This window comes from Molossus molossus, unplaced genomic scaffold (assembly GCF_014108415.1).
Source record: "Molossus molossus isolate mMolMol1 unplaced genomic scaffold, mMolMol1.p scaffold_m16_p_6, whole genome shotgun sequence".
Lineage (NCBI taxonomy): Eukaryota > Metazoa > Chordata > Mammalia > Chiroptera > Molossidae > Molossus > Molossus molossus.
The window spans coordinates 41,975,976-41,998,386 of record NW_023425399.1 but is presented as its reverse complement, the minus strand read 5'-3'; the positions used below and the strand labels follow the sequence as shown (position 1 = coordinate 41,998,386).

At 40.3% G+C, this 22,411-nt stretch overlaps 1 protein-coding gene and 1 non-coding gene across 3 annotated transcripts in view; both read right to left on the bottom strand.

Annotated features, from left to right (window-relative positions):
* Positions 1-607: 607 nt before the first annotated feature.
* KAT14 (lysine acetyltransferase 14) overlaps positions 608-22,411 on the bottom strand; it is a 32,288-nt gene continuing 10,484 nt past the window's right edge. The window contains exons 4-10 of one of the 2 annotated variants that reach the window (XM_036245183.1): positions 19,631-19,812; positions 17,899-18,315; positions 17,214-17,779; positions 8,011-8,147; positions 6,899-7,074; positions 4,838-5,028; positions 608-2,422 (exon numbers count right to left, since the gene is read on the bottom strand). In XM_036245183.1, coding sequence (XP_036101076.1) covers positions 2,249-2,422; positions 4,838-5,028; positions 6,899-7,074; positions 8,011-8,147; positions 17,214-17,779; positions 17,899-18,315; positions 19,631-19,812 — 1,843 coding nt within the window. In that variant the 3' untranslated portion in view covers positions 608-2,248. Of the gene's footprint in view, positions 2,423-4,837; positions 5,029-6,898; positions 7,075-8,010; positions 8,148-17,213; positions 17,780-17,898; positions 18,319-19,630; positions 19,813-22,411 lie in introns of both variants that reach the window. The other variant, XM_036245182.1, reaches the window with a different exon arrangement.
* Positions 13,490-13,596, bottom strand: LOC118619395. The gene has a single exon (XR_004957176.1). It is a non-coding gene; the product is annotated as a U6 spliceosomal RNA (small nuclear RNA).

Below are 22,411 nucleotides of genomic sequence, written 5' to 3'. Positions count from 1 at the left end.
GATTTTTCCATCTTGCAGTAAAATATTAATAGAAATTACTTGCAGCATGACTCTATTCATTGGGGAGTTTATTTCAAAAAGTTATTTGCCCAATCTCAGAGCTTTAGCAAAACTTTATGTGTACCTGTTATGTACTTATTCCACCATGGGATCAAAACACGTTTAGTGTTGCATTTTATTTTTTTATTTTTTTATTTTTTTTATCCTCACCCGAGGATATTTTTCCATTTTTTGTACAGATAGAGCGGGAGGGAGGGAGAGAGAAGGGAGAGAGAGAGAGAAACATCGATGTGAAGGGACACATCGAGTGGCTGCCACCCGCACGACCAACCAGGGCCAGGGACAAACTGCAACCGAAGTACGTGCCCTTAGCGGGAACCAAACCCGGGTCTCTCCGGACCTCAGGCCGACGCTCTAACCGCTGCACCAAACTGGCCAGGGCTAGTGTTGCATTTTAGACCTATGCCTGTTTTACTGATGACAGCTGTGTAGCAGTCTCCTTTACCTTTCAAACATGTTGTAGCTTTTAAAATTATATTTTATTTTGATTGTGAATACATGAATGAAAAATCTAAGACAATAAAATAAAACGAAGACAGGTCTGCCTTGACCCCTGCAGTATCACTGCTAAGTAAAAGGAGAACACAGCTCCATGTTGCACATCCACATACCCTAGGGACTTGCTTGTCTGTTCGAAGACTCAAACTGCCCTTCTTCCTAGAGTGTCAACACTACCTGAAGCATTGGGGTGAAAAAATCCATTATTTTAACATTAAAACAGATACACCTAGAGAGTAGAATATAACATATTTGTAATTTTGAAAACCTAAACCTTAAATGACATATCAGGTTTCAGCTGATCTCACCCTCTCTGCTGAGTCCTCACAGGGTGTGGCTGGTAAGTGCTGGTGTAGCTCTCTGAAAGGGGAGGAAAGTGATAGGAGTCCAGAGGATTCATTCTCTGGAGGCAGGCCATCACAGCTTTCGGGACTGTGGCAAATGAGGGACTCTATGTGTCCAGCACCGTGCCAAGTGCTGGGGAGGACAAAAATGGTGTGGCAGCCTCGGCTCCCTAGGAGCCCCGAACACATCATTAAAAGAGACAAGTGACAGAAAAACTTCCAGGTCGTCTTCACACAGGGGCACAGCACATTCAGCTTGAACAAAGAGAGATTCAAGCCAGCTCTGAATACAGCCTCTAGAACAGCGGCTCTTAATTTGTGGTCCACAAATCTCTGATGCAAAATTTTAAATGTGCCAGACAGTTTTCTATAGAGTATTCAGCTTTCTTTCGATTCTCAAAGAGTTAAGAACCAGTGCTCTTAATTAGATTTTGAAAGCAACTGATTAGATTGAAGATCTGGTTGTTATAAGGAAAGATTTTTATTTGAGAATAGCTAATACTTTTGGAAATGCTCCTGCTGGATCCCTTAAAAGCTGATTAAGAGTCCATCTCCAACACCCCACACATACCAAACAGCCTAGTCCTGCAGGCCATACAGGTCCGTCCACGGCACACCTCCACTGCACACCACCATCCAGTGGTGCAATCTAAACGCAGGCTGCTCAGCCATTCCAACACCAAACCAACTTCACATGCACAAGGGAGACCGAGACTCTCCACTCCCAGTCCAAGCCCTGGTGGGAGATGCTAAAAGAACAGATGAAATGATGTGTAGACACAAACATTTCATTTATTTTGACTGTGACTAAAGTCAGAGACAGTAGAACCTCAGAGACTTAGAAGTCCTGCTGGGTTCAATGACAACACATCAAGACTGGGAAAAGGAATGACATCCCTTTATGTAACCATATCATAATCTCTCATCATCCCAGGGCAGGATAGTACCTCTTGGCCCTGCATGAATCTTTAACAGCAATTACACTTGCTCATCCTTTATATTAGGATAGACAGATTCTTTCTCACCAAGAGTAACAGTTTAGATACTCTTACTCTTACAAACTGTCCGATGGAAGGACAGCAGCATCTTTCAGTGTTTGTTAACCGTAGAGTCCCAAGATGTAGGTTGAAGGCCTCTCCAGAATGGACTGGAAAGTGATTTTGCTGACATGCTGGTCACTACACATTCCACCACCCATCTCTTTTCTCATCTCAGTTGAGAGTTTTAATGAATGTCTAATCGCATAGATTAGAACTCACAGTGAAATTAATAAGGTCTATATATGAAGACCGATCTCTAATACCATGTGTCTCTCTGTGAAGAGCCCTATTCAAGTCATATCAGCATCAGCGTCGGAGCCTCAGAAAGAATGCATGTTTACACTCTGTGCTCTCCAAGGGGTAATACTTATCATAAAAATCTAAAACATATTCCTCAGTCTTGAATCCAAACTTCTGGTACAGCAGCATAGCAGGGTTACTTGCTGAGACGTGAAGGGTTACATCCTTGCCCATGCAGGTCTGCCAAAAGAGTGGAAAAATACAAGATGAAAAGGAGAAAGCCTGAGGGAAAATGAGTAGGTGAAGAAACTCTTCTAAGAGTAGATAGATAGTTTTGGAAACCAGAGAAGTCAGGGACTGAAGATGAGACTTTGCAACACCTGGCAACATCTGGAAACTGAATTCTTTGCCACTGATCATAACATTCACTGAAGCATTCAACACTAAGGAAATCGATGGTATGCTGAGTATGCTTTTTTCTCTCTGAAGCAAAGGGCCAAGGGAGATATTTTATTGTCAACTAGATTATTTATAATTCAATCACATTTAAATATGTCAAACATATCTATACCAAACACTATAAAACTCTTGAAGAAATAGTGAATAAGGTAAGTTCTGCTCTTAGAAACTCTAGATGTTAAATTATGTGACCAGATATAAAATATTAGGACTTGCATTTATTTATAAAACCTGAGGAATCTATATAGACTTTCAGAATCCTAAAGTCCACCTACCATCTCTCCCAAACTGACAGAATTCATTTCTCAGAACTAAGATTTCTATACTTAGCATCGGCCCAATCCTAGGAGAAAAGAGTGATAATCATTCTACCAATACAAGGCAAATCTGTAGATTCTTTAATTAGCTACACAGACTAAAGTACCCTCAAAGTAATATAAATAAAGAACTTGTTTTTAATAAAGGCACCAAAATACTGAAGTTGATAGGGTCCTTGAGATTTTATATTCCATAGTTCTCCCAAGGCCTCTATTTAAGCACTCTGTCAAAAGTAGACAGCTGTCTTCTATTCTCTGTTGAATTCACATTCTGCATCTAGTATAGCAAGGACAAATTCTGTGGTAAGGCTAGTATTCTTTCCACTGCAGATATGCACAGTCTGACCATGGCCATCGTTGAGTACTACTGACTGGGTAGGACTGTGTCTGGGCCTGGGCTGTGTAGTCTGGCTGGGGGCTAGACATCCGAAAACAAAGATAAACACTCTTCCTCCCACCCAGGAAATGCTCTGTGAGGACTGACTAGGCCAGGCCTGTGTCAAACACACACATCAAACTGTCATCCCTACCCTGCCCTCAAGCCCTTGGCAGTGAAGGGAAAGGCAGAAATCCTATAGGAAGTCTACTAGAAGGGTGAACACAGAGTAGAGGTCAATTATGTGAGTAAGGAGGGGCAGAGAAAAAGGGGGTGTGGTAGAAAGAACTGAGGTCTCAGTTCAAGACAACACAAGGTAGCATACATTATTGCTGGGAGAGGTGAGAAGAAAGCACTTTCTAGAAGACAGTTCTCAAGGTTCTGGCCAACACTTGAGAATTAGTGAGCAAGTTTCATTAAAAATTGGAAAAACAACATTTTATCAGCTCCATTCCCTATTTAAAAGAAATCCTAAAAACCAAGCTTATAGATACAGAATACAGACTGGTGGTTGCCAGAGGAGGGGGTAGGTAGGGGGTAGACAAAATGGGTGAAAGGAATCAAAAGGTACCAACTCCCAGTTATAAAATAATTAAGTCATGAAATGTAATGTACAGCATGGCAACTATAGCTAATAATACTGTTATGCATATTTGATAGTTGCTAAGAGTAAATCTTAAAAGTTCTCATCACAAGAAAAACAAAATTTTATAGCTATGTATGGTGATTGATGGTAACTACACTTAATGTAGTGATCATTTTGTAGTATATACAAAAATTATGTTGTACACATGAAACTAATATAATGTTGTATGTCAATTATACCTCAATAATTAAAAAAAAAAAATCCAAAACCAAAAAGGAATCTTGACCAATAATGCAAAATTGTCCATACCAGATGATTTCTACATAAAAGTTACCAAAAAAACTCTGGGTGAAAAAAAATCCTTGCATGTTTTTCTGATGTTAGCATATAAATATATGGTATATTTTCTTCAGAGATAATACAGATATATCAAAAGATGAATTATAATTCGATATTAGAATCAAGTCTTTAGAAAGTTCATATCAGGTTATACATCAATGGTAAAATGAAAAACATTTTCATTTAAAATGTTTTAAAATACTTGAAAACTAAAAAGCATAGTTCCACTTCCATGTTTGAGTCATGGCGGTGCTAATTCTAAGAACAGCAGCATTACCAACATGGATAGTATAAGTGCTTCAGGCTTTCCCTTTGGTATTTTCTCATTTTATTTACTATAAATATTCACAAACTGACTTCTTTAAAACCTGGATCTAAATAGCAATCTTATTTTAGAGAGGCGAGGATTTTTATCTGTGTGTTTAGTAACCTCACGAATGATGGTGACTGGCTTTGTCATTTGGTCTCATATTCCATTGGGCTGTACTGGGAGGGACCCTGCTCAGATTCACTCCTCCTCCAATTCTCTCCAAAAAGCCCAGAAGCAAGAGGGTAGAAGATGAACTCAGACAACATACCTGAATCAGATGATAAATCATGAAAGTTGCAATCCCTGCTCTTCTCCACTCAGGATGGACAAACAGAAATGAAATGTAAGCTTCATTGTACTTCACGTCGGGAACCATAAAGCCAAAAGCAATGATGACTTTTTTATAAAGGACAACAACACTGAAGTCTGGGTACTGCAGGCACTCAGACAGGTCAATGCCTAAAGAAAAGAAATAATCAGAGATTCAGACCGTGTACCTCTTGGAATTAATGAACACCAAGCTGTTCAGTCTGTACTTACAGCTACACCTGTGTGCTAAGAAAAAAACAAAAAATGAGACACAGATGTTACCATAGACACCACACATTCAGATCATAAAATTAAAAGTAAATTTTAGAACATATACCAAACTTGCCCTGGTCAGTGTTCTCAGTGGTTAGAGCGTCAGCCTGAGCACCAAAAGAGCTCGGGTTCAATTCCCTGTCAAGGGGACATCCCTGGGTTGCAGGTCGGATCCCCAGCCCCGGTGGGGGCGCCTACAGGAGGCAATGAATTGATATGTCTCTCTCACATCAGTGTTCTTCTCTCTCTCTCCCTCCCTTTCTCCCATCAATTCTCACTAAAATAGAAAAAAATCAATGGAAAAAACATCCTCGGGTGAGGATTAACAAAACAAAACAAGAATATACCAAACTTAACATCATCTTTTCTAAGTACACATGTTAAAAGAGGAGGCAGGATAGGGTGGGTAGCAGAATGAACAGGGTAAGAACTGGACACACCTGGTTTTGAACTCAGCCTCCTTGGCCAGGTGTATCAGTGGACACATCTCTAAATTTCTCAGCCTCAGCTTGTACAATGTTTAAGATAAGAGTGTACCTAGACCTCCTCACAGAGTTGTGGTAAAGATCCCCTGAGATTGTCCATAACATTGTATTCTTTACCTCAGACATATTCAATTATACGGTCTTTGTACAAATGCTACATTTTACAATAAAAGGTTAAATAAAAACTGAGTCCTTGCATAGCATATGGAAGTCACCTAGTGCACAAACAGGAAGTAGTAAATGCTCCCAGAATGTTCCTTACAGCCCCCATGCCACTCCCAAAAGAGCAAGCACAGCTCCACCACCACAAGCACTATTACATGATTATCAGACAATAAAGATGACAAAGCTCTCATCCTGATGAAATCTTATCTAACATCTAGAAGATGTATTCCTTTACATTTCAAAGCAGTGTAAAGTAGAGCCACAAAAAAAAATGTTTATACTTAGCAATGAAAATGTGCTCTTTTAATTGATGGCTTTGGTCTTTAGAGACAGTATATTAAGGCTGATAAAACAACAAATCATATTGGGTTAAAATCTGTGATTGGGGAATTTGGCTTTTAAAAAGCGCCTTTTGGCTATATAACACTCTCTATGGAACAGCTAAATAAGCAAAGCATACAGAATTATTAAGCAAAATCGCCCTGGCCAGTTTGGCTCAGCAGTTAGAGCGTCCACCTGCGGTCTGAAGAGACCCGGGTTCGGTTCCCGCTAAGGGCATGTACCTCGGTTGCAGTTTGTCCCCGGCCCTGGTTGGTCGTACGGGTGGCAGCCACTCGATGTGTCCCTTTCACATCGATGTTTCCCTCTCTCTCTCTTCCTCTCTCTCCCTCCCACCTGTCTGTACAAAAAATGGAAAAATGTCATCGAATGAGGATAAAAAAAAAAACAAAAGAACAGAATTATTAAGCAAAATCAAAACTATCCAAATGCCCTAGCCACCAGTCTGTGTATGGCTGATAGATATTAACTGGTATCTAAATATATGTAGAAGCAAACAGGTGAATCTTTTATTCTGGAAGCAGAGGCAAACAGGCAAGAGAAACACACAAAAACACTGTTTATTACTTAAAATGAAGGCTTCTTCTTGATCTTAGGAAAGAGGTATTTATATTTTAACATGGCTGTATTAGTAGAGACAAACTGAATAAAACCATGAGTAAAGATTTTAGGGTCACATGACACACACTAATTTAAAACATTACTAAAGTTAACTATACAGAAAACTGATCTGCCCAGTTCGAGAAGGGAGAACATACCAGGCCAGAAAAACTCCTGACACATAGAGTTTATCGTTGGGATGTGATTTGGCCGGACATAGCAGTAATCAAGAGGTGCATCAGGCTCTGGCGTCCAGTGAGGGTCACTTCTGTGCAAGTGGGAACGAATCTGTGACAGAAGTTGCAATTTGGGCGGCTTTGTTTCATAATCACGCCTTCGGGACCAGAAAAAATAAACAAATTCAAGTAAAAAAATACCCAATATTATCCCTAGCCATTTGATTCATACAACCTCTGAACTGCTTGAAGTTTTCAACTAATTTGCACTACTTTCTATGGCAACTAGCTTGACAACAGCTACAGTACTTTTCAGTGTAAATTGAAAATTTACTCTTTCAACATTTGTCAGACCAAACCCCTCTGCACCCTCCAGGAACTCTACTGGTGCTGGTGAGTCTTATGAACAGAATGAGGAAACAGAAGTAGCATCCTAATTTAATCACCTTAGTGCTCTGACCAAGACAGGGTACAGGGCAGGGAAGATCCAACCCTGCCAAGGCAGCTGGGGACCACCAGAGACCAGGCCAACAAGAGCAGGGTCACACACTGCCTTTCCACATGTCTGCCTAAGAAGCAATGCTGAGCAGGGAGGATCAGGTGACTATGGAGCAACAGAGCAAGTATGGTCAACGAAGGCCACGTGCTCTGTCAGTCACAGCCAAGATAGTACAGGGGGCCTCTCCTGTCAGCTCAGCTTCAAGGCACAGCCTAGATTCATCACTAGAAACTGTCCCAACATTCAGTCCAGATATAGGTCCGATTGAGACATCTCTCCCATTTTTTAATTTCACAGACTACTAAATATACACAACTTTAAATTGTTAAATAAAACAATGAGTATAATCATCATAATAAAATCTAACAGAGTTAACTTATCCTTGCTTTTCATGTTTTTGTCCAAGAACCATCCTTTCTGTAAGAGCACAGTTGAAACAAATCAAGGCTGAGGCTAGACACAGAACAAAGATTCAGTCCTTAATGACTCCTGCTCACAGGTTTGGATTTCTTCTCTCCAACAGAGGGATAGAGGGCAGAAACCACAAACATTACTTCTCATGACACACTCAACATCACGGCTCTTCTCCATATACCTGATGTATGGTTTCAAGATCCGAGAAGTGTAAGGGCTGACAATACTCTGGTCCACAACCAAATCTTCCGATCCCACCAAACGATACAAAAACTTGGTAGTTTGGTGCCGAAATCCTTTCCTGGATGGCAAGGCAGTCTATGAGAAAGAAACACTGGTTATATAAAAATAAAATTATTCAAAAGATTGGCTTAATTCCCACAGATAATTAGTACTTATGACATTTTTATGTATCAAAAGTAGATCTTTTTACATCTCATATTTGAAAAGCTCATTTCAACAAAAAATTCATTGTATAAAATTAGATATAAAAAACTCATCCTGGTGGTAATAGTTTAAAACAAAAATAATTAAAAATTGTTTTAACTTACTTAAAAATGTTTAAAGTCATTTACATGAGTGAAATGCAGGATTGAGCATAAAATTTACAGCTTCTAAAGGTTTTATTTTATCTATATTACACCTTCAGTCCATTCATCAAATATTAACCAGCACTAGTGTCGAGAAGGTAATGTGTACATGGGTCAGGTTTTATGAGTAGTTTGTTATCCAAACAGCCTTGGGGGCCAATTATTGCAGTACCTATACATGAATTTATTAAAATATGTCTCTATTCTATTGAGTAAATTTGACAAAAGACTGATACAGATTATCATCCCTAAAACAAATCACAAATCTGGTAGGAGAGGCCCTCTTAGAGGTTCAATGAGGATGTGGTGTCCTAACTAAACTGGTAGGTTTCACCCTGGGAGCCTGACTGGAGATGTCTGTTCTTCAGTGAGTGCTGCTCCAGGGCCCTCAGTCATGTAGTAACAGAACATGTGCAATTAGGGTTTTATAACAAAGAACTCAAATGGAAGATTAAAACACTTATAAAGTGGTTTGCCAACGGATAAAGTTTAGAAACTTGAATTGTTTTTGTAGAATCAGTGTGCTCTTATCCTAGAAAATAACTTTGTTGGAAGAGCAAGAATTACTTCTTTCATAATCTTCTCTCATTACTTTCCCAAACTGGACACCAAAACTTTCAAAAGCCAACTTTTAAATTCTTCCAGGACTGTTTATGGCCATACCACCCTGAAATCCACCAGATCTCCTCTGAATTTCTTCCAGGGCTTTAAACTAAGTTTCAAAATGAAATTGAAAGCTGTGGTATATACTTTCCAAACATGGCCCCAACACTTCCTCTCATGCCTCTGGGTACATGTGGCTCCTCATATCATGAGGCAGAGTCCATCTCTCCTCCCCCTGAACCTGGGTGGGCCTGTGATTGACCAATCAGAAAGTGACAGAAGTAACATTCTGGGACTTTTGAGCCTTAAGGGGACTTGGCAGCTTCTACTTTTTATTTATTTGAATCTAGCTGCCATGGTATCCAGGTTATACCACTGAACGACTACAGGCCACAGAGATAGGCTCTGAGGAAGAGAAGCCATCCTGTTCATTCCAATCCTGACCCAGCTCTCGGCTAAATGCAGCCACAGAAGGACCACCCAATTGAGCTCAGTCGACCCACAGAATCAGAAGAAATATTAGTTATTATTTTAAGCCACTAAGTTTTTTTATGGTTTGTAATGCGGCAACTGACAACTAAAACACCTGCCACTGAACCACTAGCCCATAAATACTACCCAATGTCTCAAGATGACTTCTGTGGAACTCTATAGATGTTATACAGTACCCCAACTTCTTTCTTTGCCACTGCTTTTTTCCAAATTTAAACCACCCTCAACTTCTGTCATCTCCCTTGATGGAAGCGTCTATCTGGCTTCCCACTATATGTTCATAATACAATTCAAACTCCTTGCTGTGACCTGTAGGATCTGACCCCGTTACCTCTGTGGTCTCATCTCCCATTATCCCTTTCCTCCGTGATCACTATGTTCCAGCCTCATACACCAAAGTAACTCCTGGCTTAGGTCCTGTGCCTCGGTCTTCTGCCCTGAGCCTTCCTCAGCCTGACTCCTCCCTGTGGATCAGAACTTGGTTCAAGTGTTCTCTCTACAGAAAGGCCACCCGAAGTGGTGCTGCTGCCTTCCACTCCTCCACTCCACTGCAGCACTCGCCTTGTAGGAAGTGAACCTGTTTGTTAAGGGAGTTAGTACTGTCACTTCCCTGCTCACCAATGGCAGCTCCATAAGGATGGGAACCTTGTCTGTCTAAATTCACTGCAGGACTGCCCGATAGAATAGTGCTTGGCATATATGAAGTATTCAACTTAAACATTAGTTGAATGACAAAATGGTGGAGGAAAAGTCCCAAAGTCAAATAAGTTTGGAAAATGTTCAGTGAGCTTCTCCAAACTTCTGGCTCTAAACAAAATGAGAAGGTAGGTGGGCTGCTGGGTCCTTTCCCCAAACCCAATCTGGGAAAGGTCAAAAAGTGACAGGGAAGACAGAACACAAAGGCTGTGAGAAAATCCAAAGGTATCAAAGGTGCTGGGTACAGGTGAGGTGGCAATGGCAGTCTAGAGCAGAGAAAGGGACTGCATCAGGAAGGACAGGGGGGTGCTTCCTGATTAGGCCACTTCCCCTGCTCTGGATAGATCTCTGCCAAGCAACTTTACCAGGAAGTGCCAATCAGAGGGTGATATTGGAGCAGTGCTGGAGCCTTCCTGAGGTACAGGGTAGATACCCTTGAGGCAGCCCTAAGCAATGACAAAAGAGGGAGGAATAAAGGAGCACAGGGGCCAAATGTCCTGGGAGTTTCTGAGGTGAGACTGCCTGATTATGGAACAAGATGAGATGGTAAGTGGTAGAGCCCAGAGCCTCACATTTTACAAAAGTTGCCAAGAGGGCAACAAACTAGAAAACAGTCTTTTGTCCCTCCTTTCGAGTGTATACTGCCAGCAAAGGTAGCTGGTAAGATTAAGGAAATATTCATTCATAGGGGGAAAAAATCAAGACATATAAATAAGGAGTGTAAAACAAAACTAAACAAAATATAAAGTATACAAACTGTCCTGGAAAAGGTTAGAACAGTAAGAATTTATTTATTTATTTATATTTCTATTTTTTGTTCAGATAAAGTGGGAGGGAGATAGAGAAAGAGAGAGAGAGAAACATCGATGTGAAAGAGACACATCAAGTGGCTGCCTCCCGCATGACCAACCAGGGCCAGGGACAAACTGCAACCGAGGCACGTGCCCTTAGCGGGAACCAAACCCGGGTCTCTCTGGACCACAGGTTGATGCTCTAACCGCTGAGCCAAACCGGCCATGGCAATAAGAATTTTTTAAAAGCACAATAAACAGTCATCAGAGAGATATGCAAATCAAAACTGTAAGATACCACTTGATATCAAGATGGTAATAATAAAAAAGACAGATAATATGCACTGGTAAGGATGTGTGAAGAAATCAGAATTTTCATCCAATGCTGGTGGGAATGTAAAATAGTACTGCCACTTTAGGAAACAGTCTGCAGCTTCAGAAAGTTAAGCATGATGTTAGCATTTGACTTGGCAATTTCACTCCTAGGTATATACCCAAAAGCAAAAATGTATGTCTACACAAAAACTTCTACACAAATGTTCACAGCATTATTCATGATAGCCAAAAGGCCTAAACAACCCAAATGTCCATCATCTGATAGCTGGATAAACAAAACGTGGTATATACAAAGGTATATTATTTAGCCATAAAAAGTAACAAGGTGCTAATATATGCTATAGCATGGATAAATCTTGAAAACATTATGCTAAGTGAAAGGTAGCAGTAAAAAAATACCACATATTATGTGATTACATTTATGTGAAATGTCCAGAACAGGTAAATCTACAGAGACAGAAAACAGATCAATGGGAGCTGGGTATGGGGGTTGGGCAGCAACAGCTAAAGTTTGGGTTTCTTTTTAGGATGATAAAAATGTTCTGAAATTGATTACGGTGAAAGTTATAAAACTCTGTGACTGTACTATAGACCACTTAACTGTACACTTTATTTTTTTATTATTTTTTTTCCTTTATTGATTTTTTAGAGAGAAAGATAGAAACTTCGATGAGAGATAACATCGACTGGCCGCCTCCTGCATGCTCCCTCCTGGGGAACTGGCTCACAAACTGGGCATGTGTCCTGACCGGGAATCAAACTGGCAACCTCTTGGTGCATGGATTGACGCTCAACCACTGAGCCACACTGGCTGGACTGAATTGTACACTTTAAATGAGTAAACTGCACAGTTTGTGAACTGTACCTCAATAAAGCTGTTTTTTTAAAAAAGCATAATTAAAAGGCTCCAAGGTCATGAAGGAGCCTAGAAATAGGAATGAATGGGAATGATCATGAAGCATCTCTTTCATGATCAGATATTAAATATAAGATCACTGAAATAAAGCACTCAGTGAATGATGTTAGGGACAGGTTGAGGATCTCTTCTAAAAGGCAAAGGAAGAGATAAAGAAAAAGAAGTAATGGTGTCAATATCCATATTAGGAGTCCAGAAGGAGAGGAAAAAACATAAAGGAGAAATCTATTTAAAGAAGCAACGATGAAGAATTTCCCAGATTAAAGAAGCAAAGAAGAGAACTGTGCTTCCAATCGGCATATAAATAAATTACACCCTATCAATAAGTTAAAAGTAAATACGTAAAAAGTAGAGAAAACTGAAAATCAACAACTTCTTGGATCCATCAGAAAATTGAGGTCGCAGGACAAACTGCTGCCCTCAGAATTGGAGAGACAGACAGGAGGATACATAGAATCGCAATGTATCAGAGCAAAAATCCATGAACAGAAAGCTCTGGGAAAAAATTCCAGGTAGGAAAAACCTAAACTGCTGGAGGCTGTGTGGACAAATCGGAGAAAAATCTCTGGGGGGAGGGTAGTACATTTTTGTGAGTTTTACTTCCAGAAACTCTACCAGGTTCTCATGGTCAAGATCAAAGAAAAACTGCCTCATTCTTGGCAAGTGAAGGAAAAAAGTATTCCTTTTGAAATACACTAGAGTACAATGTACTCTGTTTTTCTTAACAACGCCTGCCTCAAGAGAAACCATTTTGCCAGAGCTTAACCTATTGGTTTATTTTTAAGTAGCTTGTTAGAAACATTTTCTCCCCCAGTTTTATTGAGAAATAACTGACATACTTCAATAAGTTTAAGATGTACAACATGATGGTTTGATACACATTTATTGTGAAATGATTGCCACAACAGGTTCAGCTAACATCCATCTTCTCATATAAGTGTAATATAGAGAAAAAAAATGTTTTCCTTCTGATGAGAATTCTCAAGATGTACTGTTAACAATTTTCCTGTTTATCATACAGCAGTATTAGCTATAGTTATCACATTCCTAGTACTTATTTATCTTATACCTGGAAATCCGTACCTTTTGACCACCTTCTTCCAATGCCCCCTCCTCCTCCTACCTTCTGCCTAACCACAAGTCTGATCTCTTTGTCTAAGTTGTTGTTTTAAATTCCACAGATAAGTGAGATCATACAGTATTAGTCTCTGACTTATTTCACTTAGCATAACGCCTAAAAATATGGAATGCTTCACAAATTTGCATATCATCCCTGTGCAGGGACTGTGCTAATCTTCTTTGTATCGTTCCAATTTTAGTGTATATGCTGCCGAAGTGAGCACACTGGGGTTTTATTAGAGCCTAATCAATTGGTGAAAAGGGAAATACCCAACTGCAGCTCCCTCTAGCCATCCCAGCCCCACTAGCTGAGGAGGAAAAACTGAGATGCCTTTGTGAAATTCAGAGCCCAGGGACACATGCTCACTTAGAGACAGATAAAAGCTATATGTATAGCAATAAGAACCCCAAATCCCACCTCAACTCCCTGCTGCCAGATGGATGGCTGCCCTCCCCCACAGAGGTCTGGAGGTCAGATCTCTAGACTAGGTATAACCCGGCCTCTAGATGAGGCAGCTCTCATAGCGCTGAGGTGTTAGTTCCATACAACCTAAAGCCGAGTTCCATACAATCTAAAGCCTAAGAGTTCCTTTCCCATATGGCAACCAGGGTCCTGATACTGGAACACTCCTTTATGGGACCTCTGACAAGAGGAAAGACCTCAAGGAAGAAACATTGGAGGTTCTCAACAGAAAATTGCTCCATTGTCTATTTGCTTCCAGTACTGCTGTTAAACTGGCTCTCAGCTTTACCCAATGCTGGCTGGTATTCTGGCTTTAAGTTCAAGACCTTTTCAGACATGGAAGGCCTCAAATTTTACTTCCCAGGCAGTTTTCCTCAGCAAGCCACTGACTATATGCTCTAAAATAGAGAGTAAACCTACAAAACAGTAAAGATGGGGCACAGGAAACAGGAGATTCACTACCGAGGACAAATGAATCTCCAGTGAGGGGTGATCCCAGGACCACTGAGTATCACACACAAAAGGCAGCCAGTAGAGTGACAAATGTGACTCAAGGGGCAAACATACTGAAGTTATCATCACTAAATCCCTGCTGCTACTGGACCATCTGTTAACCCTAAGGAATAGTGGCCCAGAATCTCATCTGTGCCCTACTTGGCTTCACCATGTACTCTGACACTTTACTCCATGCCCACTCCCTGGATCAGCTGAGGACACTCACCCCACAAATAACTGCTCTGACCTCCTACGAGCTGGAAGGAAGCATGTCAGCCTAGGCAGGATACACAGAGAACCACACTCCCATGGCCCAGACTTCTGTTACATTCCCTGGTATACACTGCAGTTCAAATGGTGGTTAGCCTTCTGTTTCCCAGGACTCCATAACGAACTTGCCCACTGACTTCTCCAAGACGGGCTCATGGAAGGTGCAGCTGGAACATGACTGTATGAGTTTCCTGGAGCTGCTGTTATCAACAGGGTGACTTAAAAACAACAGAAATGTATTCTCTCACAGTTCTGGAGGCTGGGAGTTAGAAATCAAGGTGTCAGCAGGGCCATGCTCTCTCTGAACACTCTGGGGGAAAATCTGTCCCTTGCCTTTCTCTTGGCTTCTGGTGCTGCCAGTAACCATTGGCATCCCTTGGTTTGTGGATGTATCACTATGCCTCAGTCATCACATAGTATTCTCCCTGTATCCGTTTCTGTATTTCTTCTCTTCTTATAAGGACACTGTTCATATTGTATTAAGGGCCCACCCTACTCCAGTATGATCTCATCTTAACTATATATACTAGGGGCCTATTTCTAAATAAGGTCACATTCACGTTTAGCAGGATTTAGGACTTCAATATATTCTTTTGCGGGACACAACTGATCTACAACAAGGACCCACAAAGACTACTTAGTTTATCTTCTCCTGAAAACCTTCATCTGACAGGTAATTTCCCACTTTATTTTTTAACTAAAAGTATATTGTTTAGGGATATAGACATTTAAAAAGTAGAAGAATGATTAATAATAAAAGTCAGAAAAAAAAAAGTCAGAGAATGACTCCCTTTGTGGGAAGCAGTGCACAGGACTTCTCAAGTGTTTGTAATGCTTTGTTTCTTAACCCAGGAGCTAGAAGTACATGCATTTATTTTATTAATCTCTAAACTATACCCATATGTTTTATGCATTCTTCCATGGGTATAACACATTTCATAATTAAAAAAATAAAGTATAGATATTAAAAAGACAAACTCATGAGAACAAAGAAAGATGAACAGATGATGGCAACAAAAGCATATATAAGTGGCAAATGACTTAGACCAGAGAGACAAAACCTAAGGCAGCAGTGAGCACAGTCCAGAAGCAGCATGATTTACAGGCCAGGGCCTCAGGAAAGGGTAGCAATTAGAGACACCAGGTCCTACTAAAGTTGAGAGTCTCTTTATTTAAGAGGTGAAAGTCCCCAATGCCTATATCCAGAAATGATCTTCCCCTCCATGGGCAGAAAACTAGTGCTGCAGAGGCTCAAAAGAGAGATTCTGGACACAGGAGTACCTGACACAGCCAAGGGTGGAAGCACTGTCCTAAAATAGGGACACACAAAAGTTTACCAGCAGAATGGTCAGTTACTGGCCCCCTTTACTTGGCTCCTAGGATGCAGGCAGGTAAGTTACTACTTCCCAGGAAAGGTGGGGAACAGGAGAGAAAAAGAAAATTAAGGGGATCCACCTGAAGTAGGTGTCATTGGCAAACTATAGCCCATATGCCAAATCCAGCCTGTTTGGTAAATAAAGTTTTATTGGAGCACAGCCACGCCCATTCTTTATGTCTTACCTGTGCTGCTTTCACACAACAGCAACGTTGAATTGGGGCAACTGAGACTGTGTGGCCTGCAAGGCACAAACTATTTACTATCTGAACCCTTACAGAGTGTGCTAACCCTTGGTCTAACAGTAGTTAGGAAAGACATAACAGAAAAAACATAAGACAGGAAATTAAGATGACTTTCCAGAACTCCAGGAGAGTTTCAAATTGAAAGGGCCCACACACTAAATGCTGAGCACAATGAAATAAAAGCCCAACATATGGGACATCACTGAAAAATATCAGAACAGTGTCAACAAAATCAGAAGAGTCCACTAGTTGCCAAAGAAGAACAAGATAGAAAAATGTGCAAAGAATCCAAATTGGCAATCCACAGAGAAACAACTAGAGAATATGAAAGATGTTTAACCTCACCTATAATCAAAGAAATGTAAATAAAAACAAGTTTTGCTTTACAGTTCTCAGTTAGCTAAACAGCTAAACACTGGTTAAAAGCAAGTGCTAGCAAAGATACAAGGAATCAAAGACCTCTCCTTCCTGCTGTGTGAAGGTATGTTCTGGCAGTTCCGAGTAGAACTGATCATTCCAGGAGCACACTTAAACTTGGGTTCCACTAAATATCTTGAGCCACACTGACACCACACTATCCTTTGGCTGCTATGTCCCCATGCTCTCTTCTAACCACACATATGTTTACTGTTTTCAGATCCTGCTCAGCACTGGATCTGGTACACTTATGATCTCAATACAACTAGCAATCAAAGGTATGTCAAACACCATGTACAGCTATCCTCAAGGACTAAATGATACAATAAAAATGTATAGGTTCTGCCTTGAATGCCCAAAAAGGAAAAGAACCCAGATGTATTAAGAGGTATTCACATGAACAATTTCAAAAAATAAAGCCCAGCAATTTTTGTATTTTTCTCTCTTGCTGTTTTCTTCTCTCTTCCAAAATTACTCAGGACTTTCATAGTCACAGCATAATTGTGTCCACCCCATGGTGCTGCCTGCCCCACTTCAACTCCTGCCCCGAGAGTTTGAGAATGTGTGTTAACTCACCTGGTATCGGTCAAGAATTCTGAAGTCCTGACAGGTGGTTCTGTATGTGGCTTGGCCAGCTGGAAGCCTCGAAATTCCTTCTTTGGCTCCATAAATCCCATCAACTAACAGAAGAGCAGCATTAACAACTTGATCCAAGTCAAAAAGTGGTAATCCCCTATCCCTTTTCGCTTGTCTGACAATCAATTTACGCTTCAGTCTCCGAGCTTCTGGTGTCATGGCAACGGCACTGGGACAAGCTTCCAGCCTCTTCAGGAGCAGCTTCTCCTCATAGATGCTCACAGGGGTGTACTTGGGCCCTTTAGGTTTCCTGTCCTTCTCCAGTTGTGGCTTCCTCTTTTCTCGAGCCCTTGTTTGCAAAGATGTGTTGGAATCTGTGTCTTCACTGTCAATGTCCATCCTGTCGGGTTTTTCCTCCTCACTCTCTATCTCCTGCTTTATCTGTTCCGGTGCTCTAACCTTCTTCCTGCCCCCGACCACAGTCCCAGAAGCTGCTGACCCAGCAGGGGGTGGGACATACTCCATCCCTGGGTCTATGACTCCATCACCTTCCATCTCATCGTCATCTAAACAGAGAAGAAAACAGGAAAGAAGACATGCAGGGCATACCACACACAAGGTGAAAATATACCCTTTTATATCATGGGTGATACACAAAATAAAAGACCCGAAAGGTAAGTCTTACCATGAAACAAGGCTTGTGGTGGCATCACATCTGGAATCAGATCTGCTTCTGAAAGCAAGCTGGGAGTGGCTGAGTGAGAAGCAGGGGTCCCGGGGGCAGAGAAATCCAGAGACGGAGAAGGAGATGGGCTTGTCAATGGAGTGCGGTCAGAAGAACTCAAGGATGAAAAGTCAATCACTTCTCCTTTTTCTAGAATCACATCAGGCCTGCGGCCTCGGCTTATAAACTTTACAGGGGTCGAAGAAGTACTCCTGTCAAGAAAGCTAGCAGCTTCCTTCTGAGCTCTTCTAATATCTTTTGCTTCCTGAGTACGAGACCTTTTCTCTTTTAGTTCCATGGCTGATTCCACAGGATTGCGACTTGCCCGTTTTCTAAGTCCCTCAACTGTAATGATGGGATCTAAAGTTGGTTTTGATGCTGCTGGAAAAGAATAAATATCTAAATTTTTAAATAATCATTCAACTTTAGTTTTCTTTGCTAATTTATTATTGTAAACATACTCCCACATTAAAATAGAGAAACGTTTGCCCTGGCCAGTGAAGCTCAGTTGGTTGAGCACCATCCAGTGCACTGAAAGGCTGCCAGTTCAATTCCCAGTCAGGGCACATGCCCAGGTTGTTGATTCAGTCTTGGACCATATGGAAGGCAAGCAATCAACGTTTCTCTCTCACATCAATGTTTCTCTCTCTCTCAAAATCAATAAAAACATATGTATTTTGAAAAACAAAGAAATATTCAATAAATGCCCTTAAACAAGGATTTAGATAACTCTTAACAAGAAAAATTATAATGTAAATTTAAACAATTAAATACTATCTTTTACCTACTGGAATTGGTAAACATTTAAAGTTTGATAATACTCAGCAAGCATATGGGGAAATGAACATTTTCATACCAGGACATAAATTTTATTACAACTTTTTAGAGGGTAATCTGGCACTACTGATTCAAGTTTTGAATGAGCATGCCTTCTGATACAGCAACACGCTTCCAAGAATTAATCACAAAAAAATCTGCACATGTACACAAATGTCTACAACTGTAATATTGTTTTTTAAAAAAATGAAAATAAAAGGTTCTAGAAATAATCTAAATGTCCATCAGTAGGGGGTTAGTAAGTTATCATATAGCCATTCAATGAAATGCAATGAAATAAAATAAGGCAGATCACCATGTACTGCTATGGAAAGATGTCCAAGGTACATTGGTAAGCGAAGGGAAAAATGGAGAACAAGTATTACGAGTCAATTTATAGTTTTTCTTAGAAAAAATAAAAAACAAAACCAGACAGAAAATAGAAAACCTTTCAGATATCAAAGAAAATTTATAAAACTGGTAATTTGATTAGGAAATGATAATATTTTTATATAATATTTATTTACGGTATACAAAAAAATGTGTCACAATAAAACTGCCAAGCAGTCGCTCCAGAGGCTGATGAGCTGTGCCTGGTGAAGTCGGATTGTCACCCGGCCGGTGTTGCCTCATGGACTGAGAAGTCCCGGTTCGATTCCCGGTCAGGGCACATGCCCAGGTTGTTGTGGGCTCGATCCCCAGAAGGAAGTGCGCAGGAGGCAGATGTTTCTCTCTCATATTAATGTTTCTATCTCTCTCTCTCTAAAAAATTAATAAAAACATATTAAAAAAAAAAAAAAGTAGTGGGATTGTCTCCTAAGCTCACAATTGCTTGGCTTTGGTCTGGCTAACACCTATACTGCTCTCACAACAGTACCTTTTACTTTCAAAGTAGAGGCAGACAACTTCTCTCCTTCAGGTTTCATTGTCGGGGGCTTATTGTGAACAAGTTTCCACCATCCTGGTTCTCCGAATTCCTGAGCACCTGAACGAAAGTACATAGGACTTCCCACACTGAGGCAACCTGCTACTGTGCTCCACCACGTTGAAGTTTTTTTCCTGCAGAGTCCAAGAATTTAAAAATGATTGGTTTTTTAAATTCTATCATTATATAGAAAACACACTCTATACATATACACTCTATGACTCCTAGCCTATGCTATGCTAAAGAATCTGCAATCCTTGAAGGAACGTAAGAGGCTCTGAAGTCTATCTGGCTTCAAATCCTGGCTCTACCACCTTCTAGCTGCCTCAGTTTCTTCATCTTTAAAATTAGGATCATAGTCCTGGCTGGTGCGGCTCACTTGCTTGAGCATCACCCTATGTACTGAGTTTGATTTCTGGTCAGGGCACATGCCTGGGTTGTGGGCTCAATCCCTGGTTAGGGGCATGTAGGAGGCAGCTAATCAATGTTATCCTCTTACATCAATGATTCTCTTTCTCCCTCTCCCTTCCTCTCTCTAAAAAATCAATGAAAACAGTTTTTTAAAAAATCTATATTGCATGTTCCACAAACACAGAACTGAACTTTGGGGGAATAACTTTGGCCAAAAAAAGTATATATCATTTTTTAAAAAATGTTTTATTGATTTTTCAGAGAGAAAGATAGAAACATCAAAGTGAGAGAGAAACATCAATCAGCTGCCTCCTGCACACCCTCTACTGGGGATCAAGCCCACAACCCGGGAATGTGCCCTGACCAGGAATCGAACCCAGAACTCTGAGTCCAGGGGGCAGTGCTCAACACTGAGCCACACGAGTCGGGCAAAAGAGCAAGCATTTCAAAGTAACTACACAAGAATGTAGATAACAAAAATTTAAACTTTGTTAAATGTCAATTATTCAGGTTCCTATTGAAAATTCTTTCAAAGTCAACTTTTATCTCCACCTTGGAGGACAATCTGACAGTTCAAAAATATTGCTAGGAGGCAAAAGAAAAAAGTATTCTTAGGAACAAAGATGTACTAGAAACATAGAAAAAAATAAACTTTAACAGGCATAAGCACTATCTGTGATGGGGCAAACAACACTTGAGCTTTCACTGGCAATGTTTTGGTCCCAGGGCACTCTAATTCCTTTGGTCCCCTCCATTCTTAACTTTTTCTAGCCTTTCCAAGCCCCGTCCTCTTGCCCAAAGAATATGACCAAGAGGGAAGCCACTTTACTTGCTTTCTAACACAATGACTATGTTAGTCCAGTCGCTGTTGTCCCACGAGACCCTTGGGCTCTGTTCACTTCTCTTTAATCTTTTTCCTCTGTTTCCCAGAACTGATAATTACCATTGGGCTATCCTCAAGTTCACTGAATCTTTCTTCTGCCTACTCAAATCTGCCTTTGAATCCCTCTAGTGAATATTTTATTGCAGTTATTGTACTTTCCAGCTCCAGAATGCCTTATTTCTTTTAAAGTTTTCTACTTTATTAATATTCCTATTTTGTTCATATGTTTTCTTGACATTCTCCATATCTTCCTTTAGTTATCTGAGCATCTTTAAGACAGTTGTTTTAACAAGTCTTTTTCTCTTAGATCCACCATTAGGTCTTTTTAAGAAAGTCTCTGGTTTATTTTTTTTCCTTTGAATGGGCCATACCTTTTGCTGTTTCTTTATATTCCTTCTAATTTTTTAAACTGAAAATTGGACAGCTGAATTTAATAATGTAGTATCTCTGGAAATTAGATTATCTTCCCTCCCCAAAGTTTTTTGTTGTTGTTGTTGTTGTCGTTTTTTTTTTTTTTTATTGTTGTAGGCTGTTTTCCCTGTGCCAAATATCGGCATTAGTTGTATTAAGTTAAGGTCTTCTCATGTCGTTTCTGAACTTGTGCCTTCCCCTGAGCATGTGTAGTGACTCTCTAATTTCCTCTGTAAATGTAGTTGCTTTTGAATGTCTTAGTCTTCAACGTCTGGCTCCAAAAGGAGAACATAAAAAAAAAAAATGAAAGGGAGAGAGGAAGGAGGTACCAGCCTGTTAAATCCCTTAAAGTTGGTTCAACCAGAGGGGAAGGGGCTTGCAACAATAGGGGAGGTGCAACAATGGCTGCCCACCTCCTTGTACCTCTGTGATCAGAAGAAACAATCAGTGATCAGAGCACAGATCATTGGAGGTCAGGGACCTTTTTGTCCACCCTAGTTCCCATAAGCTGTGTGCAGGCTGCTCTGAGAACATGCACACTGCTGCCTGTCATGGGCTGAAAGGTGTGGGATAGGCAGAAGCTACAGTGCTAAGAGTTGAAACTAATTAAAATTAACAGCAAGTTACTGGCCAAACCTTACCCTGGAAGCTGCAAGCCTTCAACAGACTCCAAAAATCCAAAATGGTTACATCAGACAGATTCTGTAATTCCAATTGCTGTCTAGGTAGGAAAATAATTTTCTGGTACTTCCTACTCCTCATATACTTTTCCAATTTTTAAATAATATAAATGTGATGTTTCATTATTTCATCAAAAATAAGATCTACTGATTTTAAGACACATCATTTTATATACAAGAAAGAGAACTATCAAATTCTGACACATCATCACTTGTGAGATATATCCAGCTGTCAGAGAAATCAAAATCTGAAATATTGTGCATCTTAAAATCAATGAAAGGGTAATAGAATAAAGTAGTCAAACTATTCTTCACTAATCAAAGCTATATCTTCTGAAAAAAAACTGA